Below are 27,322 nucleotides of genomic sequence, written 5' to 3'. Positions count from 1 at the left end.
GGGGAAGGAGTCCAATAGGGGCGAGGGGGGGTGGAGTTGGGGGCGGGGACTTTGGGGAAGGGGTTAGAATGGGGGCGGAGCCGGGGGAGGCGTGAGCACCCACCCGTGCCGGGAAAAGTTGGCACCTATGGCAGCAGCAACTCCCACTGCCTTGCCAACACGCCAGAGCGAATGGGGTTCCCGGCCCAGACGTGCCACCCAACACACTCCAACTCCATCTCCCCTCATGCACAGCCCGCTAGCTGTAAGCAGGGCTGCAGCTTGGGAACGGATTCCTTCCTTTCCCCACCCCCGGGCTGTGCCGGAGGGGGCACGGAATAATGACGCAGAGCCCAGGACAAAGTCGAGTGGGTTGCAAGAAGCTCATTGAGCTGTGTAATTAAGGGTTGTGTCCAGGCGTTTGGATTCCCAGGATCTGGCCCTAAGGGGACTGGCCATACAGAACGGTGCTTAGCATTTGAGACAGCAGCTTGCGTTTCCAACGGCAGCACAAACATTAGCCAAGCAAACCCCACAGCACCCTAGCGGGGCAGGAATGAAGCACTGACAGCTCCACAGTGACTCACTGGCCCAGCTGGGATTACAGTGCTGGAATTCCTGCCTCCCGGCCCCATGCGGCTCCTGGGGTAACCCACCAGACTGCCCAGCTCCCAGGGCCAGGGGGAAGCGCTGGCAGCGTGTGGGGAGAGTTATCTGGGAGCTGCAGTGGAAGGCGGGCGGGGGTGAGGGGAGGAAGAGGGCTTAGCTGGAGAGGCCCGATAGCAATGGAGGGAAGAGAACCAAAACAAGGCTCTTACTGGCAGAGACGAGGTCCATGTACTGGCAGAGAGCGTGGAGCAGCAGCCGCTCAAAGCTGGAACAAAAACAAACCCACCGGGCTTTGGTCACACACAGCACTGACACTCCATCGTAAGAGCTCACGGATCAGAGGCTCCACAGCACGTGAGGCCCTCTGCGGCCAACGAGCCGTTGGTCCAGGTAACAGGGCCGGCTCCAGGCAGGTGCTTGGGGCGGCCAGTACAAAGGGCCGGCTCTCCGGCCGCTATTGGGGCGGCACGTCTGGGTCTTCGGCAGCAATTCGGCGACGGGTCCCTCAGTCCCTCGCTTCCTCTTCCAAAGTGCCGCCGATCGGCTTCCCCCGCCACCCCCCCACCCCGCCACTTGGGGCGGCAGAAAACCTGGAGCCGGCCCTGCAGCTAACCGGAGGCTGGAGCGAAGCCGGCCATCTCTCTCGGAAGAGGACGGGTCGGTTGAGTCCCTCTCCAGCCAGCAATCTTAGATCAGATCCGACTCTTGGGGTATGTCTACACTGCAGTCAAACACCCAGGGCTGGCTAGGGTGACCAGGCAGCAAGTGTGAAAAATCGGGCCGGGGGTGGGAGGTAATAGGAGCCTATATAAGAAAAAGACCCCAAAATCGGGACTGTCCCTCTAAAAATTGGGACATCTGGTCACCCTAGGGCTGGCCTGGATCAGCTGACTCAGGCTCACGGGGCTATAAAAATCAGTGCAGACAGCCAGGCTGGGGCCAGAACCTGGGCTCTGGGACCCCTGAGGGGGGAGGGTCCCGCCCAAGCCTGGACATCTACAGCCCCGCAGCCTGAGCCCCTGCCCCGAACACGCGTCAGCTGCCGTGCGCCAGCCACGGGCGTTTCATTGCAGTGAGGACACACCCTCATTTGGTGGCCGGAAGGCAGACTGGGTTCCAGGGGATGCAGACAGAGGCCTCCAATCCCCACAAGTCCATTGCAACAGGCAGCTCTAGAGATTGACTATCACGCATCCCGCGTGGCCTCATTGCTAAGTGAGAACCCGCTCCAGCAGGAGTCACCAGGCAAAACCCTCCCTCCCGCTGCTTCCTCTGGGACAGGAGCCAAGGTGCCCTGCCGTCCCAGCAGCAAGGAAGAAGGATTACCTATTGTCCATCATTGCTGTGTAGACAGAGTGAGGGGTGACGGAGAAAAAGGCCAGTAACTCCTCCTCCAGACACTCCAGGGTCCCCTGCAAAAACGAGAATCAAGTGGAGGTGACAGTATGGCTGAGAAGCTATTTGGAAGCTTGAAACCCGCATCAGGTCACCAGCTGCACGCATCCAGAAAGCTGGGCCAGCCGACAGGCCGACCCGCGAACAGAATGCCGCGAGATCCTCAGACATCTCCCTCTGAAGTGGACGGCTGCCAAGATAGTGTCTTCCATACCCCCGGATAGCAAGCTTCTGTGCCTACGTGGTTTGCGTTCCCTACGTGAAGTCACGTTCTGCCGCCTGCAGCTGGTCACAGGGACCGGGCCCCAGGAATTTCTCTGCTTTTGTCATCAGAGCCAGGTTTTTGGAGGGGGGGGGGCGAAGGGGGGAATGTAGCATTTCAGATCTGACTCCTCAGCTGGTGGCAGATCAGAGAGTCCCAGCAGACCAGGCCCAGCTCCCCTGTATCAGGGCAGGTGGGCCCAACTGAGCGAATTCAAGGGGGGAGACAGGGGTGATAAAGGCCTGTCAGAGGGGGCGTGATTGCCCTGGAGCTGCTGTTCCAGAAGAGTAACAGAGCTGGCCGGGAGTGGGAAGCTGCATGAAGCAGGATCACCGGAGACCCCTAGGAAGGGAGGCTGTGAAACCCTGGGACAAAGGCTGAGCTGAGGGATCGTTTCGCTTGCTTACTTAGGACAGTAAACCCAATCGCAAGGAGGCTGGGCATGGCAGCATAGGCTTGAAAGCTGGGGAGAAGCCATGCCATGTCAGGGTGCCCTCCAGCAAGCCTTGCCAGCCCCACTGAGAGCGACTGATCGAGATGCAGGATGTGAAGCACCAGCCTTTAGCCATCACCAATGGAGAGGGACAATCATTCCAACAAGGGCATTGGATCAGGACTCCCGGGTTCTGCTCTCAGTTCTGCCACTGATCCATGCAGGATCTTGGCTAGGTCACTTCTCCCCACAGCCCCCGTCTCTTTAATCTGCAAGGGGACTGGGACTATCTCTGTATTTGCACAGCGCCTAGTGTAATGGGCTTCCCATCTCCGGTGGGGCGTCTAGTCTCTGCTGCAATGCAAATAATTCAGACGGGCGTTGGATGGGGATGGGACGGGGGAACCTTGTTCTCCGCGGCCCGAGACAAGCAAGAATCCAAGAGCAGCAGCCCCCAGCTGCAAAGCTTGTGAAGAGAAACCTCAGGGCTGCTGCGTTTCCCCTACACAGTCTCTCCCAGCAAATATTTACATTCGCGTTAACACGCCGGCAGCAGCTAAAAAGCTTCCAGGAGGTTACTCCAGCTTCCTGCTGCTGCCTCCTGCCTGCCCCCCCCCCAGGATAATAAGCAAGCGGCTCTTTGGAGCGCTGTGACCTAAGAAATTAGCAGCAAAGATCGGTGCAATTGGAGCGCAAATTGCAGCAGCCACGCCAGGCACGAGCTGGGGCTGCTTTTAAAAGCAGATGCTGAACGGAGGCAGCAGAAAAACAGACCAAGACAATTATAGCGCTGAAAAGCGAAATCAAAGGGAGCGGAGAGCAAGAGCCCTTCGGTAACAAGGGATAATTGTCAGCGTACGCCTACTGACACGCCTGGTCATACCAGGGCAAGCGTAATGTCTTCCTCCCGGCAGCGGAGGTGCATGATGGGAGCGTGTACCCGGCCTGTGAAATCTAGACACCCTTGTGGAGCCTTCCTGTCATTCTCTTCCCCACCTCCTTCCTACAGAGCCTGCGCCCCTCTCTCTTCATCCGAGCACAGAGGCCAGCAGCAAGGATGTTTGCTAATCGAACTCTAGCAGAGACAACTTCATCCTCTGGAGCGAGCCAGGGCTAGGGCGTCAGATCCTCCGTCTCCGGAATAGGAACAGCACAAGCTGGGGCAGCGCAAGCCCCCCCGCAGTGGTCTGCCAGCGCCCCCGCAGCCCAATGTGGAGATGCTGCCTCCATGGAGGAGGCGGGTGCCGTCTCAGCACCCCACTGGTTCCTTGGCTTCCCCGCGATGAAGTTTATTAATAAAGGGAGGGCAGCTGTGATTTGTGTGATGTGGGGGGAAGGATAGCTCAGTGGTTTGAGCATTGGCCTGCTAAACCCAGGGTTATGAGTTCAATCCTTGAGGGGGCCATTTAGAGATCGGGGGCAAAAAAAAAAAAATCTGCCTGGGAATTGGTCCTGCTTTGAGCAGGGGTTGGACTAGATACCTCCTGAGGTCCCTTCCAACCCTGATATTCTATGTGGACACACTAGGAGCTAGCGGAGACACTCTAGCCCCCACCCCCAGAGACTGAACAGCCAGCAGATGACAAGAATTCAGTCCTTACTGACCCGGAACACACTGAAACCCCACAACCTAGAGATGACAGGCTCCATTTCCGCCCTGCCCCACTCCCAAAATCTCTGAGCCACTTTGTTCTTGAACTGACCAGACTTCTCTGGTCACCCACTGTGCATTGCGATTTCGACACCCGCTTCCCATCAATGGTACTGGGTGAAAACTTCAGCCCAGGCTTCCTGTGTCAGCTGCAGCCGGGGGCGTGATCTGCAGCTCGTGCAGACGTCCCCGTGCCGGCCTTAAGCTAACGAGCTTGCTAAAAATAGCCGCGCGGCCGGGGTGGCTTGGGTTGCGCAAGCCCACCTCACCCCCCTGGGTACGTGCTCGCCTGCGTGGCTGGCATCTCCACATCCTCACTGCTATTCGTAGCGAGCTGGCCAGATGGAAGCTAGTGCAAGTACATGAACACGAGCTGCAAATCACACGGCCAGCTGCAGCGCAGAGATACCCTCATGCAGCAAGCTGCAGCAGTGTCAGGACAAGCACTGGCTCCGCCCACTGGATGGAAGGAGCACATGGGTCTACAGGAAACTTCTAGCTCTAGGTGGGAGCTTCGGGCACCTGGATGGTCACCTGACCAATGGCGTGGCAGGGTCTCACCATAGGGATCCTGCCTCGTCTCAGCGTGGTGCGAAGCCGGCGGCTGATGCGCTGGAAACATTCTTTCGGCGTGTAAGCAGGATGCTCTGGAGGAAACAAAGGAACAGATTTAAAGAACTGGCATTCCCAGCAGCAGCCGCAAGCCAGGGACTTGAATGAATGCTGCCCTCAAAAGAGCGAAACTAGGCAAATGCAGAGTGAAGGTCGCACTCCTCAAACAAGGTGCACAAGTCACCTTAACTCTGCCCCAGTGGGGACAGCTCGGCCAAGAGGGATCTGGAACAGGAAGAGGCACGGCTGTGACAGTCACCCCAGTGATTCCCTGCTGCTACAAGCCCCGGATGCCTGGAATCAGGGAGACACGAGCTGCCTCCTCTCTGTCCTGGACCAGCACAGAGCTGAATTTACCTCCATAGCTCCGGATGGCATGACCTACCCCCTCTCACCTCAATGGGTGCGGGCAGAAACACCTGATAAAACTGAGGCTCAATATTAACTAGCTCCCTGCTGATTCTTTTAACAGAGAGGCCAGGTTGTCGTGCTTCTCCGGCATGGAGTGATGTAGGAGGAAATGTGAGCAGGGTGCAGCAAGGTGACACCCGGGAATGTAACGTCCACTTCAAGATTCAAAGTCACCCCGTCCAGCCTTCCCTTCCCCTCTCGGTACCTTTCCACTTGTCCTCCGCTTTAACAGGGAGCTTCCTCTTGTGCTTCTTCTTGGCCTCTTCCTCTAGGTAGAGCAGGACCCTCTCCTGTTCCTCACCAGACCGGTTCATGAAGTCGTTCCAGATCTGCGAAGGGAAGTCACACCACAATTTCAGTGTAGACGTGTGCAGTGGACTCAGATTCAGTCACCAGAACTCGGCCACCTCAGGTACATGCAACACCGTGGTCTCCAGGCACCATTTGAAACTTGGATAAATTACTGCCCCTGTAGCCCACCCACCCCCCAGTCCTTGAAGCTTGTCAGATGGGGCCAATCTGTTCTGTGAAGTCCTCGAGCAGCCTAGAAGATCCAGATCAGAAAGGAACAGACTAGTTTACAGGAAGAGCTTTGCCTGCCTAGCCCCGCCCGTGTAACAATGCCCAAGTTCGCACCCAGAGATACTGGATCAGAGTTTGGAGCTCGTAACACCAGGCCTCTGAACTTGCTACTTATTCATTCTGGGGGCAGCTCAAGGTGTTAGCTCTGAGCCAAGAAGTTCGGCGTGGCAGTGATCCCCCCTCCAGGAAGTTTTGCTGTCAGCTCTTGGGACTGAAAGCTCTGGAACCTGTGGCAGGATATTCTCAGAACGGGCTTTGGACTTTGCTCCTCTGGCCCCTGGAGTATTCCAAGACTCTCCGCAAGATGCAGCTGTCTGGGTCACGCGATTCAGATTGTTTCGGGGGCAGGAAATGCAGATTTTGTCGTCTTTTTAGACCCAACCTATTAATGGGTTTTTTAAATGAATGTGACGAGTGCTAAACTGATGGTGCCATTTATGAAATCCAACTGATCTCAGCGCTAAACGCTAATTTAGGCTTTCTAACTCATGCCACACTTTGATCATAAAAGGCTACAGGCATGCTGGGTTTATTACTGGTTTCAGTCCTGCATTTACAGCACCAGCCCTGCCCCTGGATCTTGGATAAGCTGGGGAGGGATCAGCTTTCTCAGCATTAAAAAGCACATGAGCAAGGTGATGCTGTATTCTCTTGGCCAGATTCCGAGGCCAGAAGGGACCACTGTCATCATTCAGTCTGACCTACTGTGTAACACGGGCCAGAGAACTTCCCCAAAATAACTCCTAGGGCCGAGCTGTTAGAAAAACATCCCATCTTGATTTAAAATTTGTAGAAAATCCGCCAAAACCCTGGGTAAACTGTTCCAACGATTAATTACTCTCACCATTAAAAATGTACATCTCCTTTCCAGGCTGAATGTGTCTAGCTTCAACTTCCAGCCAGTGGATCGTGTTACACTTTTCTCTGCTAGTTTGAAGAGCCTATTATTAAATATTTGTTCCCCATGTAGGTACTTATAGACTGAGGATCGAGTCACCCTTTAACCTTCTCTTTGTTAAGCTAAATGGATCGCGCTCCTTGAGTCTGTCACTATCCAGCATGTTTTCTAATCCTTTAATCCATCTCATGGCTCTTCTCTGAACCCCCTCCAACTTGTCAATGTTCTTCTAAAATTACGGACACCACAGCTGGACACAGAATTCCAGAAGAGGTCGCACCAGTGCCAAATACAGAGGTAAAAATCACCTCTCTGCTCCTATTCAAGACTCCCCTGTTTATGCATCCCAGGATGGTATTAGCCCTTTTGGATACAGATTTGCTCCAGCAGCTCACATTCAGCAGATTATCCACATCCCCCAGCAATCTTTGTCAGAGTCTCTGCTTCCCAGGATAGAAGCCCCCATCCAGGGAGTATGGCCTGCGTTCTTAGTTCCTAGATGTATACTTTTGCATTTAGCCATATTAAAAATGTATATTGTTTGCCTGTGCCCAGCTTGCTAAGCTATTCAGACTGCTCTGTATCAATGACCTGTCCTCTTCATTACTTACCACTCCCCCAATTTGTGTGTCACCTGCATACTTTCAGAGATGATTTTACAGTTTCTTCCAGGTCATTAATCCAAATGTTAAACCACGCAGGACCAAGAACAGATCCCTGCAGAATCTTACTAGAAACAGCTGTTCAATCATGATTCAAAGTTTACAGTTACATTTTAAGATCTATCAGTTAGCCAGCTTTTAATCCACTTCATGTGTGCTGTGTTAAATTTGATATCTTTCTAGTTTTCTTTTTTTAATCAAAATGTAGTGCGGTACCAAGTCAAATGCCTTACAGAAGGCAAAGTGTATTACATCAACACTTTATTATCCAAACTTGTAATCGCAAAATTTAAAAAAAAAAAAAAAAAAAAGTTAATTTGACAGGATCTATCTTCCATAAACCCATGTTGAATGGCATTAGTTATACTACCCTCCTTTAATTCTTTATTGAATCAAGTCCTGTATTAGTTGCTGCATTATCTTGCCCTGGATCAATATCCGACTGACAGGTCTATCATTACCTAGGTCATCCTATTTACCCTTTTTAAATATTAACACAACATTAGCTTTCATCGAGACTTCTGGAACTTCCCCAGTGTTCCAAGACTTATTGGGAAAAAAAATCAATATTTACAGTCCAGAGAGTTCCTCAGACAGCTCTTTTAAAACTCTTGCACGCAAGTTATCTGGACCTGCTGATTTTAAAATGTCTCTTAAGTAGCTGTTATTTAACATCTTCTTGAGATACTAGTGGAATGGAAAGAGTGTTATCATATATGACATGACATCTCCCCCATCCCCAGAAATACAAAACAGAAATATTTATTGAACACTTCTGCCTTCTCTAAATTATTATTGACAACTCTACCAGCTTCATCTAGTAATGAACCAATACCATTGTTAGGATTCTTTTTGTTCCAAATATACTTAAACAATTCCTTCTTATTGTTCTTAACTCCGCTGGTCAGATATGTCTCCTTTTGTCCCTTTGCTTCCCTTATCAATTTTCTACCATTCCTAGCTTCTGATTTATATTCATTACAGACGCTCCCCGGGTTACGCAAATCTGACTTATGGAAATCCGGACTTATGGAAAAAGTTCCGTAAGCTTTTTTTTTTTTTGGGGGGGGGGTGTGTGTAATTGTTGGAGATACATTCCCAACTTATGCAAAATTCGATTTATGCAAGGCATTCCACAACAGAACGCTTATGTAAGTCGGGGAGCTTCTATACTATCAACCCTTCCATTTGATATTTTATTTTTTATAGCTGCCTTCACCTCCCCTTTAAACCAAGCTGGGTTTTTTTAACCAATACAGCCTTCTTCTTTGATTGCGGCTTTTGGGGCATCTAGTAAAGTTTTCCTAGGCAATTTCCAATTATCAGTCACTTTTTTTTTTAATTACATTCTTCCTCGGAGATGACTGGGCTCATAATTGTCTTCTGCATTGTGAAACTGCATCTTTTAAATGTGATCAGGTAATGATCACTTGTATCTAAGCTACCATTAATTTTTAGTTCTGTGATCAGTTCCTCTTTATCTGTCAAGATGGAGTCTAATGTAGAATTCCCCCCAGCTGGATGCAACACTTTATGAGTTAGGAAATGGTCATCAATAATATTTAGAAATTTCACAGATGATTTAGTACTGAGAGCGTGAGATATCCAGTGTCAGTCACTCAAACTGAATCCCCCACGATCACGCAGCTTCCCCCCCCCACACACACGTTATAGGGAGGCGTGTAAGGAGATGGTCATCCTGCTCCCTAGTGTGATTTGGTGATACGTACCAAACACCAACTAATACCGCATCTGGTTCTTTATCTGTTCGACACTGATCCATAAGCGTTCAACATCATTTTCTTCCACGTTATCAGTGACTCGAAAACAGGTAGGGCCATTTTTGACAGCGTGCACCCTCCCTTTTTTGTCCACTTGAGCCTTCCTAAATAGGTTCGGACCACTGATTTTAACATTCTGGGACTCATCCCACAAGGTTTCAGTCACGCCAACTAAATCAAATTTATGCTCCTGAATAAGCAACTTCAATTCCTCGTTTGTTACCCAGGCTCCTAGCACTGGCGTACAGGCAATTACAGAATTTCTTCTCTTCATGTCCTTTGGTCCCTTGATTAATTTTGTCCTCAGCATCCTGATTCTGTACTAAATGATGCTTGTATCTTCCCTCCTTTTCACCCTCCCTGTTTGTTAGTTGTTTAATGCCTTCCTGACCACTCAAAATCAGTTCCTCTTCTACTGAGATGGAGGCCATGCAAACTATACAGCCCCCTCTCCCAATAGAAGGTGGTCCAATGTTCCACAAAACCAAAACCATACACCACTTACCTAGCCAGCAGTTCACTTCCAGCATCTTCCGCCTTGCCTTTTCCTTTGTTTCTGGGATTTCTGAGATCATCACTTGGACATTCTTCTTCTTCAGCACGCTTCCAAGTTCCCTGAAGACATCGTCTATCGGCGAGATCTCTCACAAGACAGTATGATGAGTGCCTCTATGAACCACCACCAATGGTTCCTTTCCCACAGAGTTCCAAATCCGATCCAGCCTTAGAGTAACATCTCGGGGCTTGGCTCCAGGAAGGCAGCACATCATCCTGTTTTCTGCTCGTCCCTTGCAGACTGTTCTTCCGATTCTTCTGAGCATCGAATCCCCAGCAAAGATAGTCTGTCTTCCTCCGCCGGTTGGAGAACTTTGTGGACAAGCTTGATTTTTCTGACAGATTGGTCCAAGCTGCCATCCACATCTCTCCATTCCTTGGGACCGGCTGGATCTTGAGAGATTTTCTTCAGTTTCCATGTTAAGGACCTGACATTGATTGGCAACTTCTAACTGTGTGGACTTCCTCCTGGTCTTCTGCTCCTGAGCTTGCCCATCCTCATCTATCCCCAGCTGTGTAGAATGCTGCCGTGACCTCTTGTCTCTGGTGGTCACATATTGCTAGGTCTCCTGTGACAGCTCGGTAGCCAACTCCTTTCTTCCTTGAACCTAGAGTACTGATATTTCCTGAACCTGGCTGTCTAGGAGCAAATCAGCTTCTGATGATAATAATTGGAGATATACCTATCTCGTAGAACTGGAAGGGACCTCGAAAAGTCATCGTGTCCAGCCCCCTGCCTTCACTAGCAGGTCCAAGTACTGATTTTTGCCCCAGATCCCTAAGTGGCCCCCTCAAGGATTGAACTCACAACCCTGGGTTTCGCAGGCCAATGCTCAAACCACTGAGCTAACCCCTCCCCCCAGCAGCATCTCTACTTGCCCCTCCAATCCAAGAATTTTCTCCTCCGGCACAGCCACCAACTTGCCCAGGAAGTCCCTTCTGGCTTCAGCCAGGAAAGAAAACATGACACATCCGTAGCAGGTCACCACCATGTGTTTACCGCTGGCTAAAAATCGCATGTAGAGCTGCACCCGGAGAGAGCGCCTCTCACATTCCCTCTCTCAACTCCCTCTGAGACTGTCCTGTTAGGTGCCTCCGTTCATGGCTCTCAAGTGACCTTTAACACCAAGTCTCCCTGCTTAGCTCAGCTCTGCCCCTCAGCACCAGGCAGCAATTAACCACTCAGACTTCAGACAGACCAAACACCACTCACCAAGTCCTGCTACCTCCAACCACAGAGTCTGCAGCTACACCTTCCGACAGTCCCCTGGTAGCTGCTTCTGTTCCCCTGCAACGTTAAAAGCCTAAACATCTAAGATAGGAGAGAGAAAACAACATTTCCAAACTTCTTGTTACAAAGCAGATTGCTACGTCTCGAGGTTTGGCAAGACGCCTGTTTTGACGAGAGAGTCAGAGCGCTGCAGGTCACACAGGGTTAAACATCAGGCACAAACCAAGTTGTCTGATGCTGCAAGTGTCCCTCCAGACAAGGCAAGCCTTGATTTAGCAAGCACCTGTTTAGCAGGAAGTGCTGCTTGCTTTGATAGAGAACTTCCTGAAACTGACAGCTCCTTGGAGCCAGAACCTGAGCAGGAACTACTTCAGCGCTGGAATTTTTGCTCCTATGCACAGACAACGCCTCAATATCTCTGCTCCACCCATAGGGAACCTCCAAGTCGGGACATTAGCCTGCCACATGATCTTTAAAGCTTGGTCCGACTACAGACCAGAAAAAGACCGACAAGGGAGCAGCCTTCACACCGTTTTCACCATGCAGGAGAGATGGTCTGTGCAGACCTAGATGGAGCGTTGCATGTTGGGATATGGTGCCACTAAAACACAGTAAGTTCCACTGTACCAACTCTAGCAACTTGCTGGGCACACGAAGGCTTGATCTGGTGCGACTGCTCATCAGGCAGAGCGTGGATATTAACATTCTACTAGCTGGTTTTGTGTCCAGCCGTCACCCACAATTGGCTGACACACACACCTGGGGAAGGTCTCAAATGCCAGGCCTTGAGACGCTGAAGAATTTTGCTCGGAGGACATGCTCCCTCCCAAGGCAACCTGGTCTGAACAGACATCCCGGGCGGTTCAGTCAGTGAAGCATGCGGTGGGCATAACAGCTCATTACGACCTCCTACTCCAAGCCCTGGCCATTGAAGTCCTCTCCCAGTTAATTACCCATTTAATCTCCTCACAGAGAAACGATTCCAGCTTCCCCAAACAAAAGCTGCCCTCTAAGTGAGCGTCTCAAAATGATGCCTCTGCGGCATTTGCTTGTCATACAGCCCCAGGGGACAGGAAAGCAGATGGAAATCATCATTGACTGGGTGAGTCAATGGCGAGCATTAAAACGTTGAGTTTCTTCACAGCTCTCTTAACGGAGGAAGCCATTGCATCCGCTAGCTAACGGTTCCGCTGGGGTGAGCCCCCCCTCCGTTCAGCTCATCGTGCAGGCTCTTGAGGGTTTTGTGGCACAGACCGTGTCCGCACCTGTGACAGGCCCACGGAAGCGTGGCAACGTGCCACACTGTCTACATCACCCCAGGGAACTTTCCTCCCAACCTCTGACCCCCAAAATAGACCAGGGAATTAGCTTCTTAGCCGTAAAGAAAAAAGGTGTCGCGGTCTCAACCCACCCACTCCCGCTGGACAGAAAACGGACTCCAGTGTGAATTAAGATATGGCCTCCCATCCCAATCTATAAATACTCCAGTGATCACCCCAGGATAGACCCATCGTAGGAAAGCCAGGAATTTGCACTTTAGAGATCATCTCCAAGGCCCCTGCCCAAGGGAAGCCTGAGAAGGCACATCACAGCTCTTCCCCAGACAGGGGAGTTTGCAATTGGCTGGTCCAAAGGTCTCCTGGTACGTATTGCCGCTGCTTTTGAGGGAGGATACGGAGCTCCCAGCCACAGGAAGCCCAAGTAAACTGAAGACCCCTGGAAGCCAAGGGAGCGCAGATCTTTCCGCACGTGCCGGCCTTGCCTGGAGAAGTCACACAGCCCAAGGCGAAAGACGGGGCACGAGGAATTGCGCTTAATTTGGATGCCAGCACTTGGCTCTCAGATGCAGTTGTTAACGATGTATATGAAGCGAAGGCCCCACCCCACTCAGGAGCACATGTGGTGCCCTGGGAAAGGCAGGATGGAGGCGCTTGAGGGAGGTTAAAAGAACCTTGAGGCTCCAGTCTCCATCACTTTCAGACCAGTCAGACCCCCTGGCAGCATGGACTAGTGGGTTGAGGTCAAGGCTGGAAACCAGGAGCTCCTAAGTGTTATTCCTGGCTCCAACACAGACTGACTGCACGGTCCTGGCCAGGTCACCTCCTTACAGCACCGGGAGGCTGAGTGTTCCTGCAGCACCTTGGCAGGAACAGCAAGGATCTAAGGACCAAGCGATACCGGTACTGGACACTTTATGCCCAGGATTCCCAGCCTGAGCCTGAAGCAGGTACATTCACCCCTGGCACCTACCTCCATGTATGTCTCGTTGTTGCAGGCCTCCGTGAAGATGCTTGGGGCAGCAGAGTGCGTGAGTTCCCCATCGTCATTCCCACATTCGTCCCGCTCCAGCAGGGTCATCAGGTACCGAGCTAGGAAACAGAGCCTTTAGAAACAAGGAGCGGGAGCTCCAGGCAGAGCGGCTCTCAGCAAGAGGGTTTCTGATTATTGGGAGTGACTCCAGCTTGAGTCCCAGCCTGGGGATCTAAGGCCAACGCAAAGCAAGAGACTCACCGACACCTGGGCAGGACAAAGGGGAATGGGGAAGGAGAGCTACCCAGGAGCCATGCCCTGCACTGGAAACATAAGCAGGAATTGTTCTTAGCCCCCATCCTCCCAAATCAGGGATCAAGCATTCAACATGGCAGAGACTCAGTCATCAAATCCCCATATGGGATTGATCCCTACAGTACGTTTTCCGGAGCTCTGTCCCAACCAGTTTGCAGCCTCCACCACATCCTCCCTCTAACAGCTCAGGCCACTCTGAAGTTCTCCTCTCCGGAGATTCAGCCCGAGTCGTCCTCAGTTTCATCCCATTACTCCTCGCCAGACCCCACATCAGGTAAGATCACTCACTCCACAGCTGGGCAGAACTGCATCAGCTTTACGCCACCGCATCGTGCAAACCCATCGCTAGCTGACTAGTCAAGCTAGAGCCTTGGAAGTCATTAAACAGAGGGGCAAAATCCACAGGAAAATACATCGGGTGGGGGAGTCTGAAGACAGGGGGCGGAGATCAGAGGGAAATATATGAGGAGCATTTTAAATAAGCAGTAGCAGCACATTGGCCAAGGTTTGCACAGGTGACCATGCAATCTGACACAGCTTAAAGGGACCTGGGTTTCAGAGGGTGGATGCTCCGTCCGATCCCTTTAAAAGTTCTCAAGTTGCGTACCCTACCCCTCCACCCCAAAAGGCACTAGTCACCTTTGCAAGCCTTGGCCTGTTTGTCCAGAGGGCTCCACGCAGTCACCTCTGCAGTGGCTAGCTTCAAGCTATCTCACTTATGTACCTGGCAATGAGCAAGTGCAGGCAGAGCTGGATTCCACCAGCCTCACGCACCATGAACTGTCCCTCATGCTGCAAGCAGCTCCCAAGGGAACAGACCGGACCACCGCAGGGGTAAGAGACTGCTGAGTGCTTATGGGGAAGAGGCTGCATGAAGCACAAAAAGGCTTGATCCTTACTGTTCTCCAGCCTCTGAAGGCTCTTGCGCCCCTTGGCCTTGGGGATGAGGTCGGAGTTGCGGATGGCCTGGTTGATGTAGTACTGCTTCCGTTTGGAGGGGGAGACCCTCTTGGATGGGGAGCTCCCCAGAGGAGGCAGGCAGTCTTCAATCCTCCTACAGAGACAGAGAGAACACACCGTGAGAGGCTCTGTTCAGATCCTGAGGCCACCCAGGACTGGCCGCTGAGGTTCTGGGGACCCAGGCCAGGAATAGTAAGAAGAGAGGACTGCAGGGCAGCCTTGAGGAGCGGATCAGCTGTGTATGGGGAACCCAGGGCCGGAATAGTAGGGGGCCTGCAGGTCAGGACAGGGCCAGCCCGAGAGCTGTGAATGGGGAACCCAGGGCTGGGGTAGAGGTCAGGACTGAGATGCATCAGCAGAGCTAAGCAGGGGAGAGGGAGCGGGCACAGCAGAGGGAAGCCCGGATAACACCTATTCTCTCAGGCTTTGTGCCAGCCAATGACAAATTCACTCAATGTTACAGTCAAAAAACTCCCATAACCACCACCTCCATTCTTCAGGCTTCGAAGCCCAACTTGATTAGATTGCTTCAGTGGCCACGTAGTAACAGCAAGATTTGATGCTTAATTAACTCTGCCAACATGCAAGTAAATAGACAGCCTGCTTCTCAGCAGACCGAAGACAAATTCCATCTGGCAACCAGATTCTCAGACACCCACAGACTCTGTTATTAGAACCGGACCTAGCGATGCAATGAGCGCACCCAGATACCGGGTTTGAGAACATGCCCATATGGGGGCTAGTCCTGGCCAGGCAGAGCTCCACAACCAGCCAGTGGAGCGATCCCCAGAGGGACGTGTTTTGTGCTGTTACACTAGTGCAAATCTAGAGAAATTCAACTGGGATTTCTTATGCAAGCGCAAAGGGAGACTTGGGCTTGGTGATTTCCCAATATTCCTTGGCGCGATGCACGAGTGCTGATGCACTGAGACGGCTCCCTCCAGTAAGGGGTCACTACGTCAAACCCTGACTGACCCGGCTTCTTCTTGTAACATCCCAGGGGGCATCACCCATAGTCGCTGACCCTTTGCACATGGGCAAGGATCTCACAGCACTTTAGAGAAGGTAAGTACTATGGTCTCCATTTGATAGATTAAAAAAACAGCCACACAGGGCACTTTAGGCCTGCTCTACCAAGTTTTGCACTGGCATAACTATTTTGGTTGGGGTGTCATTTTTCACCAAAATAGTTATACCTGGACAACAGCCCTAGTTGGTGTATCAAGACGCCTTGTACCAGTATATGTTATTCCTGTCAGGGAAGGGGAATAAACTATGCTGGGATAAGGCACCTTTATACTGGTATAACTGCATCCACACCAAGGCTGTGCTGTTTGAACTGTATCGCTGTAATTAAAGCGGTAGTCCTTGTCTCAACACACAAGTTGTAAGTGATTTGTCCAAGGTCACGAGGCAGAGCTAGGAACAGAACCCAAGATCCCAGATTCTCTCCCCTGATCTAAAATGATACAGTAGAACCTCAGCGTTAGGAGCACCCCGGGAATGGAGGTGGTTAGTAACTCTGAAATGTTCATAACGCTGAACAAAACATCATGGTTGTTCTTTCAAAAGCTTACAACTGAACACTGACTTAATACAGCTTCGAAACTTTACTCTGTAGAAGAAAAATGCTGCTTTTAACCATCTTAATTTAAATGAAACAAGCACAGAAAGTTTCCTTACCTTGTCTATTTTTTTAAACTTTCTCTTTTTTTAGTAGTTTCCATTTAACACTGTACTGTACTGTATTTGCTTTGTGTGTGTGTCTCTGCTGCTGCCTGATTGCATACTTCTGGTTCCAAATGAGGTGTGTGGTTGACTGGTCAATTTGTAACTCTGGTGTTCGTAACTCTGAGATTCTGTTGGTGGTAACATTACCCTGATCCCTATAGAAAAGTCACGGGAGAAAGCATGCACAGCTGGAAAGTACAGGAAACCCATTTAGCAATAAAGCTACAAGCTGAATACCTTGCCTGTAGAGCAACCTGAAATTAGCGTAAAAAAGGCTGAGCAGGGAGACAGAACTACTTGACCTTCGAAGTGAACACAACTGATAAACGAATCAGATACTCGCTTGCTACTGCCCTCTGTGATGCAGAGCAAAATTATTCCACCAAATCTACCTGGGCTGTTTGCCAACAATCAGCTAAAGAAAAAGACCCCAAGCTGCTTTGTTTTTATTGATCATATAAATCCATTTTCAAGACCAGGGTTTTTATATTATGCACAGAGACGGCCTAGCTCTGAGGTCGTTATTTTTTGTCAAGGTCCAGACCCCAGAGAGAACAACAAAATAATGATCATAATAAGCAAATAAAAAGATTTCTGGGTCCGTTCTAAAGCATCTGGCAGTCCAGACTTGGCCCACAGTCCATCTATTGACCACCCCTGGTCTAGCAAAACCTCCTGGTAAATATTAAACCCAAGCATGAATTTCAGAGGAGTTCACTGAAGATCTAAGTTGGAAAGTTTTGTGCTCGTAAAGAAAAAACAGTCATCTGATTTTTTTTAAACCTGCAACTGTTACAATTAACACCCAAGATCAACATAATTTAACATGTTTCCCTATTCCCCCCCCCAATATCTTTGTGCATTCGGCAGCACGCTGTGTGCATTCGGCAGCACGCTGCGTGCAATCAGTTTCACTGTTTGTTTCCCCTTTTGTTTGTGTGGGTTTCCACATAGCAACAGGAGACAAACATTAAAAAAAAAACAACCCTGCAGCTGTAAAAAAACATTGGCAGAAGGATGGGGGGGGGCAGATCTAGCATCTGAAACTTTTTTTTTAAACTGTTTGAAACTAACGACATTTCAGTTGTCTCTTTAAACAGAGGCTAGTTTGCAAGCTTAGGGGAACAGAGGACCGCCCGTACCACCCCAACCCCGCAATGCTGCTTCCTCCAGGGACAACACCCAGCTTTGTGTCATCGGAGGTCCTGCTCTTCAGAGCAATGGGGGCCTTCCTTGCAAGCACACCTGGTGATGATCACAAGGGGAGCCACGCCGCATCAGCCAGGTGAGTCACAATGTTATGGTGCTGGGGGCCAAAGCTTATGCTCACTTTACATCTATCTCCTAGGCCTGGAGTACTGCAGATCAGAGACCGTCTCTCCCCCACGTCCCTCCAGGCAGCCAGCGGTCATCTTTTTACCCATCCTCATCTGGGTCAGGCCACGGGCAGGAACCCCCTTGGCTCTAGGGCTCCCTTCCTGCAGTCGAGCCAGGGGAGTCCCGCTGAAACTGCCTTTGAAGCCTATTCACCCCATCTCTGAACCAGTGGATAGAGCACTGGACTGGGAGTCAGGAGACCTGGGTTTTACACCTGGGCTCTGCCACTGGCCTGCTGCAGGAGTCACGTCAGATATGTGCCTCAGTTCCTCCACCTGTAAAATGGTGATAATGATGGTGACCTTCCTGTGTATGGCGCTTTGAGATCTACTGATGTAAAGCAATGCATAAAAACGGGGATTATTATTCTATTCCTGGCTCTGCCACTGACTCACTATGTGACCTTGGGCAAGCCACCATCCTGGTCCCCGTCCCCTCCCACCCTTCGCCTGTCTTGTCTATTTAGACGGTGAAAATGCCGCGCCCATTGAAGTCAACAGGAGTTTTGCTATGGACATCAGTGGATCCAGGATTCCATCCTAAACTCTTTGGGCAGTGACGGTCTCTCACTATGTACAGCGCCGAGCACGGCCGATAGGGCCCTGACCTTGTTTGGGTGTTACTGTACTCCAACTAACCCAGCTTTGACCCACTGAGATCTCTTCCTGACGATCCCTTTCTGGGACTATTTTTTCTGTACGCTGGGGCTTCTGGCAAATGGTTTCACTTTATTCGGATTATTTATAACCTCCCAGGTACAGCAGAACCTCAGAGTTACAAACACCCAGTGTTAGGAACTGACCGGTCAACCACACACCTCATTTGGAACCGGACGTACGCAATCACGCAGCAGCAGAGACCAAAAAAAGCAAATACAACACAGTGTTAAACGTAAACTCCTAAAAAAAAAGGGGGGGGAGGGGGGAGTTAAAAAAAAAAGAAATGACAAGTTAAGGAAACTGTTTCTGTTTTTCATTTAAATTAAGAAGGTTAAAAGCAGGGGTTCTCAACCCTTTTCATTCTGAGGCCTCTCTTAACATGCTATTAAAAACTCCAGTGCCCAGCAGGGCTGGAGGGGGGAGAAATTTGGGGCTCCAGGCCAGGGACCCTTGGGCATAGGTGTAGTTTGACTTCTATTTTTTTTTTTGCCGGGGTGGGGGGGCCCAGCTCCGAACCGCAGGGTCCAGGGAGGGAGCGCCACCCCCACCCCGTGACTCACCTCAGCAGGTGGCATCCACCTATCAGGGGCTGTGTGCTGGTGGCTGCTCCCCGAGGGCTCTGCCAGCCCCGGAGCCAGGTCCCTGCCTGGGTAGCTCTGACTGGCTGCGTGAGCAGTCAAAGGGGGCTGGGAGCTGAGGAGCAGCCACAACCCCTGGCACCCCAGGGGCCACAGACTTGCAGTGCAGAACCGCTGGTTAAAAGCAGCATTTTTCTTCTGCATAGTACAGTTTCAAAGCCGTAGTCAGTCAGTGTTGAGCTGTAACCTTTGAAAGCACCAGAACGTTTTGTTGAGTTACGAACAACCTCCATCCTTGAGGTGTTCGTAACTCCAAGGTCTTATTGTACTTGGAGATGGGATTTGATGAGTAAATCACAGCCCAACTGTGCACAGGTTGTAAAGAGCAATTTACAATTCATGACTCAATTTTATTTAAGATTTAAACCTGCTCCAGCCAGCCTGAGAATCCAAACACAAGCAGCATTGTGCTAGTATATGAGACCACGCCAGAGACTCCCTGCGACTGTCACTGCAGACTAAGTTTGGTGTAAAGAGTAAACAGCATAAATGACAACCAAAAAAACCCCCAAACAAATTAAGTTTCTAATAATCCCAGGTATTCTTTAAAAAGAGCACAAGAAATTGTAATGCAGGTTTCATACTGAGAACGTCCTATCTGACTCCTGAAGTCTGACTACACAGAAGGAAGAGACACCACTGGGTCTTTCAATCAAAGCAACTGCTGTGTGAATCATGCTAATTCCATAGTGCATAAGGAAGAGTGGCCTCACATTTAAGGCATCGGATTGGGATTCAGGAGATCTAGGCTAAAGGCCTGGCTCTGCCACCGATTTCCTGTGTAGTCCTGGACAAGACACTTAGTCTCTCTGTGCCTCAATTTCCCCATCTGTAAAAGAGGGATTAGAATCCTTCATGTTTCCTGTTTAGATTGTAAACTCCTTGGGACATGGGCTGTCTCTCACTGTGTCTGGATGCACCAAGCTACTGTAACTAAGACTGGCTAAGACGGCCACAAACGGGTGGGTTTGATCAGTCACACTTCCCAGTGACCAGCGTATCATTCACTGGGAAAGACCAGGCAAGGGGAACACTGGGAACCTTCCGCAGAAATCGCTTCTATTGTGGAGGTCTGGTACTTTAGCTATCAGTCATGCTTAGTGGCAGCGTGAGGTCAATACCACAGGTGGATGGTTTAACGCTCCACATGGACTTATTCATAAAGAGGAAAATGCCCCTCAGCTATAGCTACAAGAATATTGCCTGAATACCCTAATTCTGCCAATCTGGAGCCCCATTACACGTCCCCCCTAGTGAAACGTGCATTACATGAACAGGGGCATTGGCACAGCTCCTCTCACCACCTGGAAGATGGGAGGGCTGTGCCGGCAGGTTACCAATTGCAAACGGCACACAGGGATGGGAGGAAGGCAAGGTTTTTAATTTGCCTCCATGTCCTGATTTTTTCTTAAGTGGGGCCAAAGCAGGGAGAGAATCTCTATTGTAAAATCTCTCACCCCTTCCCACTGGGGCAGGGACAGAGGGTCAGAGATGATCTTGCAAAACAGAGGCATGGCACTGGGGTGACAACGAACAGAAGGAGATGGAGAACCTTGCGCAGTGCTGGAGCTACAGAAGATTTGTTTGACTTTAAAAGGATTTTGCAGAAGAGGAAAAATCCAAGGCAATGCACGTTCTGAAATACCCAATTTTAATGGCACCTTAAGGCAGTCCCAGCTCACCACAGCAGGGCAAAGAAAAAAAAAATAAAGAGGATGTTTCCCTCTGGCCTCAGCTGGAAAAAAGTTTTTAGAAATAAACAAGCAAGTTTCACCACAGAGGGTGTGTTCCAAGACTTTGGTGCCAAGTTTAATTTGCCTTGTGCTAGCAGGTTAGCTCTTGCCGTCCTATCTGGTATCTTGGCAAAAAGGCCTTTCATCCTCCTCTGAGACTACTTCCATGCAAGGAGAGCACTTTTGCACTGTCACTGCTTAACCCCGTTCCTTAGAAGAATATTCGTGTGGAAAATCTACCCCGAGGTTGTTCTGCTGGAAGTTACGGTTTTGCAGTTCACCTTGTCTGTCAGGAATCAACACTTTCTTCTGACCTCTGCTTCCGGACTGGCACTTGGAAGGGTTTAATGTACCTGAAAGCATTCGCTCCAGTCTGCCAATTCAGCCCTCGTCCAAGTCTTTCCCACATGACTTTAGTGGCAGATTTCAAGAAGCAGCAGAGCTGGGGTGAATGCTTTATCCCACTGGAAGGATGCTATTCCTGCCTGACAATGCACAACTTGCTAGCTCCAGCTGTTCTTAAGCTCACAGTCGCTATGAAGACAGCGTCACCTAGACAGGTAACTGGACTAGGACTCAGGAGACAAAGGTTCAAGGCACAGGTCTGTCACTGGTTTGCCAGCTGACCTTAGGCAAGTCATTTCACCTGTGCCTTAGTTCCCCCCCACCCCACCCTCCGGTCCAATGGCGACAATGACCTACTTTTGACAGGGATGACTGGAAAGCACGATACATGAACTACGTGTTAGCAGCAGCTACCGAACAGTCCAAGCAGGAAAAAATCCACACCAGGTGACTGGCACGCCTTTCGCAGGTCCTGTCAGAGCGACAGACAACTGGTTTAATACTACCCGGGAATCTCCGATCTTTGTCCTCCCTGCCAGATTTAAATGGGAACACATTCATCTTCAGCCTTGGAGACTCACAAGGCACGGTGACCTTACAACCCACGCAGGCCCCTCGGTAACGGGCCCCGGTCCAGGAGCGAATAGCCAGTCCAAGACCGGCTTAATTTTCAACCCATGACAGTCATAGCAGGTTGCCCAGATACTCCTACAGGCAGACCAGGCTCAGCATCATGCCAAGGCCTGTTCACAATCTCTTAGGAAGAAGGCAACATTTTTCTGGCAGCAGCGTGAAGCCAAACTGCTTTTTCCTAGTGTTCCACCACCACCACTTGCTTGGCCGGCTCCTTCCAATCCTTTTCTCCACTTACACAACCAGTGGCTTAGAAAGGGGACTAGCTCTTGTTACCACTCTCCTCCACCCTGAAGAGCCCTTCTCCACACATCAGCTTCCCCCAGAGACGCTATATGCCGCTGTTCCTTCAGCATCACAGCACGGACAGCGCTGCTGCTAGAGAGTGTAAAATCTTCACCCGTCACTGCTTGATACTCTACGAGTGAACGCGTTCTCATTTCTCACCCTTTCGCCAACCCCCCGCCCGGGTTTGGATTAAAAATGGGGGTGGGGAGCAGAGCACTCAGAACACTTGCGCAACCCTGAAGTCACTGCTAGTTCTCTAGCAGCAAACAGCACAAACTTCCAGCCATTTAAAATAGTTTTTGAGCCAGTGCTAAAGCAAGCCGCAAACCTCACAATGACACACACCTGGCAGATTTCCGCATTGCTGCTCAAAACCAGTTCCTTAATGGTTCCCCCCCCAGGTTTAGAGGCAATCAAAGGAATCAGCAGATTTCATTACAGGAGAGCTGTAAACAAACAGTTTCTGGCCTTTACTACTTTATGAATAGGATACACTGGGAATGGTCCCGCACGTTAGAAACTGGCTTTGCAGAATTGAGCCTCATGCATTAGTCCCAAGGAAGATCACTGATCATGCTAGGACAACAGGCATGGGAGCAGGGTTTCCCTATCCAGTATGGACAGCATCCTCCTTCTAGAAAGCTGTCCTGCACAGACTATAACCCCCGAGTACAGCATGGCTTCCAGACAGATACCCTGGTTAGGAACTCTAGGGCCCTGCTGGCTACCAGGGTTTTACCCATTTTAGCTAGCACCTGCTAACTGTGGCCGATCCCCGTAGCCACCATGGCAAGGGCCATAGGGACGGTCCAGTCTCGGGACCATTTCTGACAAAAGCATCCAACATGAAATGGGTCATTTCAGCAGATGACAGTGGCAGACTCTGTTTCCCCACCATGCCCCTGTAGGCAGGTCTGAGCCCCAGACACCCAACAGGCAGAACAAGGAGAATATGCCCCTCGAGGGTTTCTGTTCGCACCCACCTTTACAAAGCAAAAAAGTTTAGGTAATCAACCAAAACCAGGTGCTTGTCAAGATCTTCCTCTTCCATGATTTCTATACAGACTTCTATCAGCCCTTCTGCCTTGTTGTTAAGTGCTATGGCTACCCAGCTGTTAGGGCAGAGCACAGGGACTCCGTGTGACCCCCTCCAGGGCCAACTCACGCCCTCTCTCTACGCCCAGTTTTGCTCACATGTAAGACGACGCTGCTAACTTAACTCCATAAAGTATTTGGTGACCTTGGATGAAAGGTGCTATAACTGCAGAGTGTAAACAATAATTAGTTAATTGTCTGAGTAATAACCCTGCCCCTTATCCACACAATGCTTCCAGCCTGCGGTTCATGAAGAATAGAAAACAAAAGGTTTCATGGTACAAATTGTGTTACCATTTTCTGAAGTTCACCTAACTCAGCTGGTTTCAGCCTTTTCCATACTTGTGATCGCCCTTTACAACAGGAGCTTTCTGGAACCTTCCCCGCAATCTAGCCCCGACAAATCACGGGGTAGTTACAACACCCAAAGTCCATTTCCGACTCTCAGGTTGAAACCCCAGGATCTAACACCAGCTCTGGTGGACAGCTGGAGGTCTGATTCTCCTTCGCCTTAGACACCGGAGAGGAAGGATCATTTAGTGATTAGAGCACTAAACTCTGGAACTCAGGAGACCTGCGTTCAATTCCCAGCTCTGACACACCTCAGGCAAGTCACTTGGTTGGTATGAGCCTCAGTTTCCCCTCTAACATGGAGATGAGGCGCCTTCTTTACTGCACAGGGGTGTTGCCAGGGTAAATACATTAAGTCTTCGATACTATGGGAATGGGGGCCACAGAAATAAGTATCCACACCCGAGTGCCACAACTATGCTGACCTCACCAGATCATAGCTGTGGTCCTATAACCCCCATAGTGCATACCAGCCCTAAATTGGCCAGACTGTGGTGTCATTTACACCCTTTCCAAATGAGCATGTTATGCAACCATTCTGGTTGGGGACATAATACCCACCTAGGACAGCTACATTAGATGCAAAGCAGGGAAGAACTGGGCTGGGGAATCCCACAGGCAGAAGGCCTCAGGGTTGCCTATATGAGATGGGTGCACTGGTTTTATTCCAGGTGTTACTTGAAACCAATGTAGTTAAACCCGTGCAAAAGGCTGTGTGAACACTTATCCCAGTTTAAGCCAGGCAGCTTGTTTCAGTTTAGCTTAATATCAATTGAACTGAACTGAACAACAAAAGCTTCTCCATAGGAATTTGCTTCAAATTAACTTCAACTGGAGCAACTTCTACATTTAAACAAGGCCTTATACTGTACTTTCAGGGCTTTGGAGGTTCAAAGAGCCCAACCCAGAGTAAGGTGAAAGGTATTTGCATTCCCTGGGCGGCTGATCAGAAGGGAGGAGGAAGCAGAGTGATGACCTTATGTGTCACCAAGGCAGAAGGGTGTGTGTGCAGGGGAGGGGGGGAGGAGTGACCTTAGCACCTGTGCCTGGTGAAGCAGATGCCCTAGACTCATATGGGACCAAGGTCTCATTCTAGGGGGAAATGAAGCAGAGAACAACCCCCAGAATCTCCACCCTGAAAGGGAGGGTGGATCTCCCCTGTGTAGACAGGGACACCCTGGGAAAAGGAAATCTCCCCTGTGTGGAAAGGGAACCCCCCGGGCTGCCCCCACTCTCCCAGGGAAGGGGGCTCAGGATCTCCTACCTGAAGGGAGAAACAAGGAGAACCCCACTCTGGCTGCTCCCGAGAAATGGAAGAGTCCTTCTGTGTAGGGACCCCTGGTGAAGGGGGATCCCCTCTGTATGGATGGGGGATCCCCTCAGGCTGACCCCCCCAGCAGAGGGCCCCCAGGGGCAGACAGGGGAACCCCCGGGCTGCCCCCCCCAGGGACGGACGGGGGATCCCCCCAGGCTGACCCCCCCCGGCAGGGGCCCCCCAGGGGCGGGCGGGGAGAGGGCTGACTCCTGGCAGGGGCCCCCAGGGCGGAACCCCCAGCTCCACCCTGAGGGAAGGGCGGACGGGGAACCCCTGTGCCTAGACAGGGACACCCTGGGACGGACGGGGATCCCCAGGTGTGGACCAGGGCAGGGAACCCGCGGGCTGCCCCCACTCTCCCCAGGGGCGGGCGGGGGAACCCCCAGGCTGACCCCCCCCCGGCAGGGGCCCCCCAGGGGCGGGCGGGGGAACCCCGGGGATCCCCGCCCCACTCACAGGTAGGGCTCCTCCGGGGCCTGCCCGCCTCCGGCCTCCCGGCCCGTCAGCACCACCATGGCGGGGCCGGCCGAGGGAGGCGGCCGGGCGGCTCCGCTCCGGATAAAGGGGCCGCGGTGCCAGCCCCGGCTCCCCGCAGCTCCGCCGGAAGCAGCGTCAGGCACGGGGCGGGCCCGGGGGTTAACCCCTGCGGGGCCGGGCCGGGAGAGAGGCGCCGCTCGGGGGGGGGGGGGAGCAAGGGATGGGCACTGGAGACAGGGGGGCAGGATGGGATGGGGGGGCAGCAGGGGATTGGGCCATAGAGAGGGGGCAGCAGGGCCTGGGGGGCAGGATGGGATGGGGGCAGCAGGGCCTGGGGGCAGGAAGGGATGGGGCAGGATGGGATGGGGGCAGCAGGGCCTGGGGGCAGGAAGGGATGGGGGCAGGATGGGATGGGGAGCAGCAGGGCCTGGGGGCAGCAGGGCCTGGGGGCAGGATGGGATGGGGGCAGCAGGGCCTGGGGGCAGGATGGGATGGGGAGGCAGCAGGGTCTGGGGGCAGGAAGGGATGGGGGCAGCAGGGCCTGGGAGGCAGCAGGGCCTGGGGGCAGGAAGGGATGGGGGCAGCAGGGCCTGGGAGGCAGCAGGGGATGGGGGCAGCAGGGGATGGGGGCAGCAGGGGATGGGGGCAGGAGGGCATTGGGCAAAAGAGACAGGGGCAGGATGGGATGGGGGGGCAGCAGGGGAGGGGGCAATAGAGACAGGTAGCAGCAGGGCCTGGGGGTGCAGCAGAGGATGGGGGGCAGGATGGCAGGAGGGAGGGTAGCATGGAAGAGGGGCGCAGCTTGTGGGCAGAATGGGGTGGAAGTGCAGCAGACCTGGGGCAGGAAGACGTGGGATGGGCTGGAGCAGGGAATGGGGGCGTGGTACTAGATGGGGGTGCAGGTGCAGAAGGCCGCAGAGGATGGAATAGGGGTGCAGCATGGCCTGGGGAGTTCAGGATGGGTGGGTGCTGCAGGGAATGGGGCTGAAGCAGGGAGCTCCGCAGAGCACGGGGGTGTGCAGCATAGTTTCAGTGCAGCAAAGTTTTGGGCAGTACAGGAAAGGCTGCAGGGTGGCACGGAGCGCAGCAAAGGCTTGTGGCATAGCCCAGTTCTTACGCGCACGCACACACATTCATACAGGTGAGGCCCTGCCTCCCACCCTGCACAGGACTGGCATTGCCACTCACCACCCTCCCTGGCATGTACCTCCACACCCTGTCTTTTTGACCAAAGTCGGCATTTGTCCCGTTTGCTCTTGCCCAGGGCAGCTGGGTCAGGGCTTAAAGAAGGGACTGCCCTGGCCATAATGGGACATATGGTCACCCTAGCCAAGATAGGGACTTAGACAACGGGTTGGTGGAATTTATGAAAGAATCACAGAAGATCAGGGCTGGAAGGGATCTCAGGAGGTCACCTAGTCCAACCCCCTGCTTAAAGGGGGACTAATCCCCAGACAGATTTTTGCCCCAGATCTCTAAATGGCCCCTCAAGGATTGAACTCACCACCCTGGATTTAGGAGGGGAAATACTCACACCACTGAGCTATCCCTCCCCCAAGTGACAGCTGCTCCAGAAATGGAGAGTCCTCTGTTGCAGGGAGGCAGATCATTAGTGTCCTTTGTGCCCTGCGGCTCCAGGGCTGCTCTTGGAACCCCAAGTCAGGAGCCAACACACTGTGGAGACAGTGCCCTTCCCTGCTCCTCTGGAAGATCATTTGGAAACACCAGCTGGACCATGTTATGCTGGAGAGGCCTCTCGCCTTCAGTTTGCTTGTGGGTTTCAACGTATAAAGCCCTCTGTGGCTCGAGTCCTGGCTTAGACAGTTTGGGACCTCAGAGTCTACCTCTCTCTCTTTATGCTCCATCTCAACAGTTGAGAGCAGCTGGCAAACTCTTGCTAACCGTCCCCAGGTCTGAATTCTGGAAGGGGCGCGGGGCGTTCTGGGCCACGTGTCTACACTGGGAGTGCTTTCCTTGTGTATTATACCAGCAAAGCGCTCCTGGTGTGACACGGCTATACTGGCAAAGCTCTCCTTTTGCCAGCTTGCCTTAATCTACAATCAGGGGTTCTCAAACGTTTGTACTGGTGACCCC

General features: G+C 51.8%; 1 protein-coding gene across 4 annotated transcripts in view; it reads right to left on the bottom strand.

Moving 5' to 3' along the window:
• Window positions 1-25,347, bottom strand: part of R3HDM4 (R3H domain containing 4) — a 28,771-nt gene extending 3,424 nt beyond the window's left edge. The window contains exons 1-7 of one of the 4 annotated variants that reach the window (XM_039515762.1): window positions 25,208-25,347; window positions 14,526-14,680; window positions 13,312-13,430; window positions 5,558-5,681; window positions 4,864-4,976; window positions 1,915-2,000; window positions 798-853 (exon numbers count right to left, since the gene is read on the bottom strand). In XM_039515762.1, coding sequence (XP_039371696.1) covers window positions 798-853; window positions 1,915-2,000; window positions 4,864-4,976; window positions 5,558-5,681; window positions 13,312-13,430; window positions 14,526-14,680; window positions 25,208-25,266 — 712 coding nt within the window. In that variant the 5' untranslated portion in view covers window positions 25,267-25,347. The remainder of the gene's footprint in view (window positions 1-797; window positions 854-1,914; window positions 2,001-4,863; window positions 4,977-5,557; window positions 5,682-13,311; window positions 13,431-14,525; window positions 14,681-25,207) is intronic. The other 3 variants (XM_039515763.1, XM_039515764.1, XM_039515766.1) reach the window with 3 other exon arrangements.
• Between the last annotated feature and the right edge of the window lie 1,975 nt (window positions 25,348-27,322).

Source organism: Mauremys reevesii, linkage group 26, assembly GCF_016161935.1.
Source record: "Mauremys reevesii isolate NIE-2019 linkage group 26, ASM1616193v1, whole genome shotgun sequence".
Lineage (NCBI taxonomy): Eukaryota > Metazoa > Chordata > Testudines > Geoemydidae > Mauremys > Mauremys reevesii.
Note: the sequence above shows the minus strand (reverse complement) of the source record. Positions and strands in the feature narration are given on the sequence as shown.